General features: G+C 40.3%; 1 protein-coding gene across 1 annotated transcript; it reads left to right on the top strand.

Annotated features, from left to right (window-relative positions):
* The first annotated feature begins 7,076 nt into the window (after positions 1–7,076).
* sox9a (SRY-box transcription factor 9a) lies at positions 7,077–10,584 on the top strand. The gene is made up of 3 exons (XM_038701099.1): positions 7,077–7,504; positions 7,842–8,089; positions 8,407–10,584. The coding sequence occupies exons 1-3, from the start codon at positions 7,077–7,079 to the stop codon at positions 9,171–9,173; spliced, it is 1,443 nt and encodes a 480-aa protein (XP_038557027.1). The 3' UTR covers positions 9,174–10,584.
* The last annotated feature ends 886 nt before the right edge of the window (positions 10,585–11,470 follow it).

The raw sequence follows: 11,470 nt of genomic DNA, 5'->3' as shown, positions 1-11,470 counted from the left end.
ATGTTTGCTAGTCCTAAAACAGGATCAAACTTGACTTTTTTCATTTTTCATGTGAAGATGAACATAAATATAGACAAATATGTTTTTTTGTGTACAGTGTATGGTTGCTAAGTGCTGTTTGTTCACCTTCTCTTTTTCCTTTGGCCTGAAATAGGATTTGTCAAGAATAGACTTGGTTCTCCCCATTGTAATAAGACACTGTTTTAAAGCCCTTGAAGTATGTCATTGTTCATTTCACCCCTGCCCTTTCTAAACGTATTAATCCCATTGCCACGGTCTAATACTGAAATCCCCAGTGGAAACACTTACTAAAACTCGATCTGCTCGACCACACAAGATATTCCCATTTCCCCTGCAACAAGTGATATCAAAGCTATAACCATGGTCACTGCTAAAAGGAAGTACATCTGTAGGCCATCCATTTGTGAGTATTCAGCAAGGACTTGGATACTGACTCTTGTGCAGGTGCTATCCTCTGGAAGGTGATTAGACATCATCACTCTTTCATTAACTCAGTATTGCTAGTATCATGGTGACTGTGTAGAAAGAATGGACCTTTTCATCAGCCATCCCAACTAATGAGTCCTGCTGAAAGGACCAGGTTAAGGTGGAAGGATTATGAAACTAGAGAAAAGTGGGGAGAAATATGACAAAAAAAACATGACACATGGGATTTGTGAAATTATGCAATGTTTTCTAAATGTATCTAAATTTATTAAAACTGTTACAGCTGCGTTAAAATCACTAGGATAGTGGGCATACTGAGTTAAAAACTTTGTAGTCAGAAAAAAAAAAAAAAGGATGTAAGCGCAGGTGACAGAAATGAGAAGGGGAAGTAGGAAAACACATTAGAATTTATTTTTAGGTTATGACACTGCAGGCAACAACAACAGTCTCATATACACCTGATCATAGAAACAGGTAGGAGGGGAGGAGAGCTGAATATTCCGTTACGTAGACCAGACCTGAGGGCATACAGGCTCTTTGTGAAAGGTGTCTCTGTGTGCAGGCAGAGGTGCCACACTGACATCATCCCGAGATGCGGATGGGACTTTTCATGTGTAGCGGTGCCAGGGAGCTGCTAGTACTGTAGCCGGCCTGAGTCAGCACTACGCTCCAGACACAATGGTGCAAGAATCCATGACAGAAGAGAATTTAACAACATTTCAAAACATGAAGTCTGGGCACTAGTACATTTTATTAACATTTGATTAAACAATTATGAGATGGAACTTTTTTTTCTGTAGGTACTCATATAGGTATCATGGTCTTCCTCAGCAGATGGATGGAGTTGGAAATGTGACGCAACTTTCACTTAACAGTTGCTCAATCATCCAAAGTTCACAAACCATCATCACATCCATAAGCTACTGGTTATACCAAACCAAGAAAGTCTATAGCTGAGTCACGGAGCAAGGGTTTTCATTTGGAATAGAGAAATTGTGTAATTATCTCTTTCTAAGAGTTGGTCTATCTTAAAGTAATCTTGTAGCATTGTAAATAATGGTGACAGCACAAGAAAGGCATTATTTTAATTCATCAATTCAACCTGTCACCTGTTCTCTGTTGAGCGGACCCCTGTTGAGGTCGTGAGCCCATTATTAGTTTCTACAAAGACCCGGGCAATGTCATAACATTTGTCAGCACTTTGAGAATGAGCCTTTGTCATTCCGACGTAATTACAAGTCAGGCTCTATTATTGGAAATGTAGGAGAGTGACCTGCGGAGATCACGCTCTGCTTTTATAGCATTTCATTGTCATCTGAACCAACTCAGAGGTCACTTCACCTAAAGGCATAGAGGGTAACCATGTCGTTACTCAGCAGAGTTCATTATTGTTTTTTCAGATATTCTGTCAGAAAGGTTGGATTTAATGCAAGCAAGCTGCATTAAGGTTTTCTCAAGACAAAAAAAAAGCAATTAGAATTTTTAAATACTTTCACAAGTTAAACTATAATGGGCCATTGTTGTTGTGAATTTATCACATTCTGTTTTATTGTGGTTTTTGCTTTATGATAATGGCTCAATGGTGGCACCTAGCCAACGCTAATGATGTTTAGCAAAAACTATTGGTGTCACAGTTTTTTCCAGATCAGCCTGCGTTTCCTTCCCTGCAGATAAACTATCAATGAGTGCCCAAGGTGTTTCAGTTTACTAAAAGTCAGGAGCAGATAAGGCTGAAATTACAGTGGCCCTATCTCCAGGGGAGGCCAGCGAAAGGAGAAGATATACAATAAAGCGTGCAGCCACAATCACCACACACTGCTGGCCATAGGGGGTGAAAGCCATGATACATTTGTTTCCCAGTTGTATTTCCTTAGTGGCATAGCTGAGCTATCTAATGTGGTATCTGCTTTGACCTGATGGAGGTGGCAGCTGCCGGGTCAATAAATAATCATGCAGTTATGAAGACAGCTTGGACATGCAGAATATGATTTGAACATTATACTTTATTGTTGTGTTGCATGGTTCTTGCTTTCTAAATATGTACAGTATATAGTGTAAGTGTTTTCCGAAGTATTGAATTAATCTCAAAATATGCAATCTGAAATGTGTCTACATGCTGTCACCCCTCAGTCTTAACTGGTGAAGCCACTGGGAGCTGTTGTGGTTCTGCATGGGATATCAGGTATGTGTGAGAGAGTCAGAGCAGGGAAAAGAAACCCATCCTTCTGAGGGTGTCAGGGCCTTGATAAGTCCTGTTTAAACCCTACCCTTTGCAAAATGCCATGTGTCAACAGTTGCCTGTGGCCAAAGCGCTCTGATCTGGCTCGGTAAACACCTGGGGCAGCCCATTCATCCCTATGAGACCTTGGCTGACAATGGGCATGGGTATAGTTCTGCTACCAGAGTGGCCAGATATTTTGAAGAATTAACAAAAAGCTGCTTTTTCAACAAGGAACCAACAGTGAAAGCAGCCGGAAGAAAAGTTGAGATGGTTCGCCGAGAGGATTTTCTCAGTTCTCCCACTTGCAGTCTTCTGCCTTGTCTAGGGCAGTTGGCACTAGCTGTGGAAAGTCTCAGACAGGTGTTATGTCGGTTGTCAGTGGCTGAAGCCACCTCTGCCTCCTCTACCTCTGTTGCACTATTCGTCACTCAATTAAGTCTTAGAATTCTTCATGGGTCTCATGGCAGATCATTTAAATCCAGCAAAGGTTTTAATGCACTTCTTGCCATTACACTATGTCTAATGGAGCTCAGCGTAGAAGGTCTCCATACAGCATAATGAATGCTTAAGCATGGTTCCCATGATGACGATTGAAGATTTTAAATATTATATTTGGTTGAAATTCTATAAATTCTTTGCACAGTGCACCTAATAAAAATACTTCCTTTTATAAAAAACCCATATGCCATTTTCCTCTTTTGATTCAATTGTTTTGACAAACACACTTCAAGGGCAACAATGCAAAGACTCATATACTTACTGTACTAACACACCCAAGCACATATGACCTAAAGGTTTTTAAAAAAGAGGGGCGGACTGTTCAAACATTTGCAGTGGAATCTGAGAGCAAGGAGAGGTGGAGGACATGATTTGGCAGTTTACCCCCAGTGTTTGCCTCAAAATTTTGACGCCATGGCTCGAAGTCAAGCTGAGAAGTTTCCCAAGGCCTGCTCGGCCTGCAGACGGGTGTTCCATGTAAGCTGTGAGCCTGGCCCCTGAGGATCTGCGTCCCCCCTCTGATCGACTGTAAGTCAGTCTGCAGGGCAATGCGGGGGCGTGAACATGCCCAACCACACCTCTGATGCCTCTGTGTTTGCCATCACTGGGTTTCCTTCTGCACATGTTGAGATCAGTCACCTCACAAGCTCAGAAGTCAGTAGCTCAGTCTGTAAGGACTGTTCGAGTCCAGCTCGAACCAGAGTTGTGGTAGGTGGAGAGGTACCCTGGGCACTGCTGAAGGTGGCCTTGAGCAAGCCCCTGAACCCCCAACCGCTTGTGGCGCCGCACTGAGTGGCAGCCCCGTCATTTTGACATCTCTCCATGTGTTGTTGCAAGTGTGTGTATTTCAGACCTCTGTGTATAACAATAATAACACCAGAGTGAGAACATTGAATTTCCCCTTGTGGGAGTAATAAAGTCTAATGTCTTCTTCTTCTAAAGGCAGCAGCTCTCATCACACATCCCACAACAAACCTTGTCCAGTTAAAAACTAAAATGACAACAAATATTCACCTTCTTATGAGATGTATGTTTTCTTGTACTAACAAAGGGTGCATTTAATGCAAGCTTTGCATAAGAGTATAATTTTGACCCTTTTGAATGTCAATATTGTTGCATGACATGAGCTACAACCCTGAGAGGAATCTCAGATGTTACACTTTATTACAGGGGGGGTACTTTGGGGGTTATTTTGAATTGTTATAAAGCAACATAATCATACCTATTAACTAGTGATGAAACAAAAACCCTTTAGTTTTTTTCTAATCCCCTCTATTTGTCACCAACATGAACCTTGGATAAATACCATAATCTAAATTGTGTGTAATCTGGGGGAGCTGACATGGCAGTCTGCCATAGAAATAGCAGGTACTGTACATCTGACAGGCATATTGGGCTGTTTTTAATGAAAATGTCAGGATCAAGACAGACTGAAAGGCTTTAAGAGGAAGCCTTGAACCACTGCCCTCTTTATAAAGAACGATGACATTCATTTCAAATATTTATTTTCCGCAATGAAAGGCACTCCTTTTCTGGGACAATCACTGAACTAAAAATATTTTCTTAAATTTTATCTATGCAAGTTTTTATTATGTGTCATTTTGGAATATTTGTTTTTTGAATACCTTTAGACACAATCTTCATCTAAGTTGTGTTACAGTTTTAAAATAGTAAACTGTAGAGTTTGCTGTAGCTTTTTATTACCTTGTTTTGATATAGATTTAATTACTGAATGGATTTTCCTGATTTCACCTGATTAGCAGCTTACTTTATGAAAAGGAAAAGTGTGACCAATATTTTCGATTTAAGCAACATTTAATGTGTCTTGATATATTTAATGATCACAGATTTACGTTACCGAAATCACTGTAGTGTTCAATTACTAAATCATAAAGTTGGGACAAAAATAGCAAACTTTCAATCTCTTCATGATGCCATTGGGGACTCGTAATTTATAGTCGGATTTGGGAACTAAAATTTAACACATGGATTACAGTGACTGAACTCACTCAACAAAGTGTCCTTTGTCCACAGAAAACAAGTGCTGGAGCAGATCCAGTAAATTTTAATGTTGTGACACGTTTTGTGCTTCAGTTTTTCCACAGACTATATATATATATATAATGGTTTCGCTTGAATGAAGAAAATGTAACATGTATTAGCAATAATATAATATTTTGTATGTACATACATTTGTTATGTTATAACATAATTATCATCAGCATAATAATAATAATAATAATAATAATAATAATAATAATAATAATAATAATAATAATAATAATATAGTATAGTTATAGCAGTAGTAGTAGTAGTAGCAGGAGCAGAAGGAGTAGCAGTAGTAGTAAAGATATATTATCTATATCTATCTATATTATATTAATCACAAGCGTTTTTAAAATTGCATCCTGTATACCATGTTGCAAATTTGAAAACACCAATCATTACATTATTATTATTATTATTATTATTATTATTTTTACCTTCCCTTGTTGCTTCTGTTCGAAAAGAACATCCTTTCTGAGAATCTTTAGTTTTGATGTCTGGCCTGTCACCTTGTTTGGAACAATAAAGGCCTAATCATAAATGTAGAGCGAACTTACATTTTTAAATATGTTCTTGTATTACACCTCTCTCTTACTTTCTTTTAATAATTACTGCCCCGGACAGTTGAAAGGCTTCCTCTCAAGTTTCTTGACTGCTGTCTCCCCCTATTGGCCCATGTAGACACTGAGCAGAGCTGAGAGACGACCGAGGACTGCTGCTCCGTAACAGCTTCACAGTCACACTGCCTCAACTGTCTCTGTGCAACAAACATTTCAGACAACTGTCCGCATTTATTCAGTTACAAATAAACAGTTTATTCTTTCGAAATCGGCCATGAAAGATAAGTTTAAAAACTTCAGTAGTGTGTTGGTGAGAACAGCTCTTTTTTTCTAAATCTACCAATGTGTATACCACAAACAGCTGACTATTGCGCTCAGAAAAAATAGAGATAGAGATACATTTAGTTAAGTTGGATATTTCAACATATAACACATTTATCAATTTGTCAATTTGCGAACAATTTGTACAAATATGAGCAAAAGAGCCTGTGAAAGAAAGTCTAACCAAGTATAATAAAATTATATTTATTTATAATTTTAACACTCCTGATGAAGATTTGTCCTATTGTAATGTTCATCATACAGACTTTGTGTCTGTGATCAAAGAAAAGTCATATTGTGTATTTTTTTTTATATATTTCCCTTAATATCGCTATAACATTAAAATCTTTCACATTATTGTATCATTGTGTATAATTAAGATGAATAAGTATTGTCCTACTTCTACTTTTTATCTCAGAAGGTGTGATATTTTACTTGTAAGTATTAACTTTTTAAACTTTAAGTTAGGTTTTGAATAAATATTACACTTAAGATTATATAGAGGGGGAAAAAACACCTTTTTCCTACTTGAGTTGGATTTTCACTGTTGTTGACTGCAAGAGTTCTGTAGAGCAGAGTCATATTACGTCTCCGCCTACAAAAGTTTCCCCCAATCATTTCCTTGCCGTCAAACATAAATCCAGGCATCGCCTCCTGTGTCTCTACACTCTTCAGCAATCCACCAAGAGTGGACCTCAGTCACATTTTCTCTTTAAAAGGCACAGTTTCAAAGTTCAGCGTTAGAAAGCGATCATTTTGCTATTTGTCTTCTTGTCTGTAAAATTGTGAAAAGTCGAAGGAGCGTCAAAAACTTGTTTTGGCTTTTTTTTTTTACTTTAAAGGATTCAAGTTTGCCAGACAAGCTGTGCGCCCTCACAGACTGTCACAGCAGTCTTTGGGCACAGCACTTGGATTTAGAAAGAAGGATTTTGTCCTTTTTTTTTTTTTTTACTGCGAGAAGCTGTTCTTTCTAACTTTTTCGCATGAATCTCCTCGACCCTTACCTGAAGATGACAGACGAACAGGAGAAGTGTCACTCTGACGCTCCCAGCCCCAGCATGTCTGAGGACTCCGCAGGCTCGCCGTGCCCGTCTGGGTCCGGTTCGGACACTGAGAACACCCGGCCGTCCGACAACCACCTTCTATTGGGCCCAGACTACAAGAAGGAGGGCGAAGAAGAAAAGTTCCCCGTGTGTATCAGAGATGCAGTGTCCCAGGTGTTGAAGGGCTACGACTGGACGCTGGTGCCCATGCCGGTGCGCGTCAACGGCTCAAGTAAAAGTAAACCCCACGTCAAAAGACCCATGAACGCGTTCATGGTCTGGGCTCAAGCTGCACGGAGGAAGCTGGCCGATCAATACCCGCATCTGCACAACGCGGAACTCAGCAAAACCCTGGGCAAACTTTGGAGGTAGGTTCGCTTTGCATTTTCTTTCACTTTTGCAGTGCGTCTTAACGTGCCGCTGTGCGCAGTGTACGATTTCATGCACCATTTCATGCTGTTTCAAGTAGAGCTTTAGCCTATATTCTGGGAATATGACTAATGCATTTTAAATTGCATTTTGGATTGCATGGAGTGCATGCACAGATGAGGTCGTATCCTAGACTAAAACTTTGAGCTGCATCTTGTTGATTCTTAAAGCTTAAACAATTAGGCCGAATGTAACGATTCAATAAATTGCACATAGATCATAAATAATTAACAAACGGTGTCTTGTGAATGCATTTTAATGTTAATGTATTTTCAGATTGCTCAACGAAGTAGAGAAGCGCCCGTTTGTGGAAGAAGCTGAGCGTTTGAGAGTGCAGCACAAGAAGGACCACCCCGACTACAAATACCAGCCAAGGCGGAGAAAATCTGTCAAGAACGGGCAAAACGATCCTGAGGACGGCGAGCAAACCCACATCTCACCAAATGCGATCTTCAAGGCGCTGCAGCAGGCCGATTCTCCAGCGTCTAGTTTGGGGGAGGTGCATTCTCCAGGAGAGCACTCAGGTAAGAAAAGTAAACATATTCAAATAAAGAATGAATGAAAAAAATTTTTTTTCAGAAGTGACTAATTTTGGGACTGTTTGAAAGTCTGTAGAAGCCGTTATGGCCTTGAACAGACACCTGTTAATAATTAGCAATTAATGATTGATGGGTTTTACAAGCCACCATGCAAATACACCTGTCAGCATCATGCCAATAAACTCCTCCTGAAAGCATTAGTAGTTATACTTGTATTTCACTTCATAAGAAGTCCTTTAGATGCATCATTTTGTAAATTAGATTTTTAATTGTGAGGCTAACTCTGCCTTTCCTCTAACCAGGTCAGTCCCAGGGCCCACCAACACCCCCAACCACCCCCAAGACAGACCTTCCTTCCAGCAAAGCTGACCTGAAGCGTGAGGGGCGTCCAATTCAGGAGGGCACCAGTCGCCAGCTCAACATCGACTTTGGAGCCGTGGACATTGGCGAGCTGAGCAGCGAAGTCATCTCCAACATGGGGAGCTTTGATGTTGATGAGTTTGATCAGTACCTGCCGCCTCACAGCCATGCTGGGCTGACTGGAGCAGCCCATGCTGGCTACCCCAGCAGCTACGGCATCAGCAGTTCCTCAGTCAGCCAGGCAGCCAATGTTGGGGCCCACGCCTGGATGTCCAAGCAGCAGCAACAGCAGCAACACTCCCTGACCACCCTGGGTGGAGGAGGAGAACAAGGCCAGCAGGGTCAACAGAGACCCACCCAGATCAAGACAGAGCAGCTGAGTCCCAGCCACTACAGTGAGCAGCAGGGCTCCCCACAGCACGTAACCTATGGGTCCTTCAACCTGCAGCACTACAGCACCTCCTCTTACCCCTCCATCACAAGAGCACAGTATGACTATTCAGACCACCAAGGTGGTGTCAACTCCTACTACAGCCATGCGTCTGGTCAAGGCTCCGGCCTGTACTCCACCTTCAGCTACATGAGCCCCAGCCAGAGGCCGATGTACACCCCGATTGCCGACACCACCGGGGTGCCCTCTGTGCCCCAGACCCACAGTCCGCAGCACTGGGAGCAGCAGCCCATTTACACACAGCTCTCCAGGCCATGAGGAGTCGGCCTCAGCACTGACTAACACCCACCCCATGCATTGACTTTTTTCTGCCCGGTGGCCTTTGTGCTGCCATGCCACACACCTGTCATTGCCAACAGAAAAACATGACAAGGACTTTTTTTTTTATAGTACTGAAAGTATATCTTTGGATTGGCTCACAACAGTGCCTTTTGTATTGGTTGGAATTTTGATTATATTTTTTTAGATATAAAGTTTAAAAGAAGTTTAATCCTCTGTGAGGACATACTGGTTATAAATATTTTAGTATGTACTGTGTATGTGTTTCTTGTCAACATCATCTTAATCAGTGTCATCAGCATCCTCATCATCATGACTAGAAGGTTTAACACATCTAAAGGATTGCCAGGTAAAAACACCCTCAGTGGCCTTGCTTCTCACTAATGTATTGTTTTGTACAGAAGTAAGAAACGTCTGTTTACTGACACTGCCGTCTTATAATAGCCTACATTCTGCTTTGAATTTTTGTACTGTAAATATTTTATAGCAATGCAGGTTCAAAATAGATCTGAATTTATGGCCATGATATGACCGTGTCATCAGTGAAATATTCTACTTCTTGTTCTTTGCTTTCGCTCAAATGATTGTGTTGAAAACGCTATAGCAGGTGCCATGTAATTATCCTAGGGGCCTTACTGTGTTGGTAGATGTGACTGAGTAATGCTTGCTTTTATCTGGGTACTGCCTTGATACCATTGGTGCCTCTGGAGCCACAGTAGGGAGACTCCTTCCACTTGCGTTGCAGTGTTGAAACCACAGCATAGTTCTGACTTCTTGTGTGAGGAAATACAGGAAGTTACCTTTGACCTGACTCTCCTCGACAGCCATCAGGCCTGAGTCTGGCATGCTTCTCTCATTCTTACAGCCCCATCCTTTCTCCTAACCTTTTTCTTAATTTATTCTTTAGCATTAATTTTATTTGAAAATAACTATTTGCAGTTATCTTTTTAATTCAGCAGCAGCTAAATGAGATGAAATGTTTTCAGTGGAATGGTTTGCTGTCATATGTGGTACAAATTTGTTTATTTATCATTTGTAAATGTTACCGTATAAAAGTTCCTTTTATTCTTGATCTAGTTATGTACAGATTACTTATAATTACACCATGAGTCTTTCTCTTAAAAAAAAAAAAAAAGAAAAACTGGAAGTTTTCTCTTTTTTCATTCTAACAAATGAATTAATGGATATGGAAGCTGCCGCTGTTTTTGTAAAGAATTTGCTGGAATCAACAGGATACTTTTTAATGTTGTGTTCCTCATTTTTATATTCTATCACTAGTTCTCATTTCGTCATCTTCTTAATGCAGTTTCCGTAGGTAAACATGGCATTGTCTTAAAAGCTTATCTTTTGTATTAAATTGTTTGCAATAAAAACAAAACACTGAGAAATATGTGATTGTCTTGTACCTTTAATTATGAGCATGTTTCATACAGTGTTGTTCACAGCTGTGGTGACAGTATTTGTGAGACTAAGATTGATGAGGTTTATTTTTAATAGTAATGACAGGGCAACCTCTAACGGCTGAAGACAAGCTGAATTAAGAATTTGTTTACTGAGTCCGAATTACTTTGGAACAGTGAACTCATATGCTCAAAAAAACAAGGAAATCAAAAAGATTGTTTTAACGTGACATAATTCATTTAAGTTCTGCATTAATCAGAGCCAGCTTGACAGCTACCCACAACAGATGTTTGGAAAAGTCATTGTTAGGCCAATGTGAAGTTAAAAAACTAACCTTTGTATTCAAGTTGTGGTACTGGGAACAGTGGTTTTGCTTCTGGCTTCTCAGACCATGAGGTCACAGGTCCATTATTATCACGGCCTATTGAGAAGACGTATGTCCACACCCCTCCTCCTGCCTGTATACACGACAGCTTAAAGAAACAAACTAGACATTGAATATTGTTTATTCATTACTGGCCAAGTAATATAGGAATAGAGCTGACCTTAATAAATCAGTAACAGTGTAAACACAATCAGGTACCATAGCTTTGTGTTGAAATTTGAGGCACATTCACAGATGACGTCTCTTTCCTCACATCAACTGGACTGGAGCTTTCTCTGCCACCCACTGCTGCGCCTCATCTCGCTGTGATGACTGGACAGTTTCTTTTAGCTTGACTCCTTTACTACTCATTACAAATTATACTAGGCTACACTAAACCTGTGGCCCAATACATCTGTAATGCATAACAATATTGAAATATAACAATAATATTGTGGCCAGAGTGGCTAAGATCTCCCTTCTAAGCAAAACTCTGAATTTTGAACTTTCA

Source organism: Micropterus salmoides, unplaced genomic scaffold (assembly GCF_014851395.1).
Source record: "Micropterus salmoides isolate LMB-PRFRI ecotype aquatic unplaced genomic scaffold, ASM1485139v1 Ms_hic_scaffold_10, whole genome shotgun sequence".
NCBI lineage: Eukaryota > Metazoa > Chordata > Actinopteri > Centrarchiformes > Centrarchidae > Micropterus > Micropterus salmoides.
This window is presented reverse-complemented; position numbering and strand designations above follow the sequence as displayed.

Coding starts and splice junctions, on each gene's coding strand:
- sox9a (XM_038701099.1), top strand. CDS start 7,077: ATGAATCTCCTCGACCCTTACCTGAAGATGACAGACGAACAGGAGAAG. Junction 7,505..7,841: donor ACCCTGGGCAAACTTTGGAG/GTAGGTTCGCTT, acceptor ATGTATTTTCAG/ATTGCTCAACGAAGTAGAGA. Junction 8,090..8,406: donor TTCTCCAGGAGAGCACTCAG/GTAAGAAAAGTA, acceptor TCCTCTAACCAG/GTCAGTCCCAGGGCCCACCA.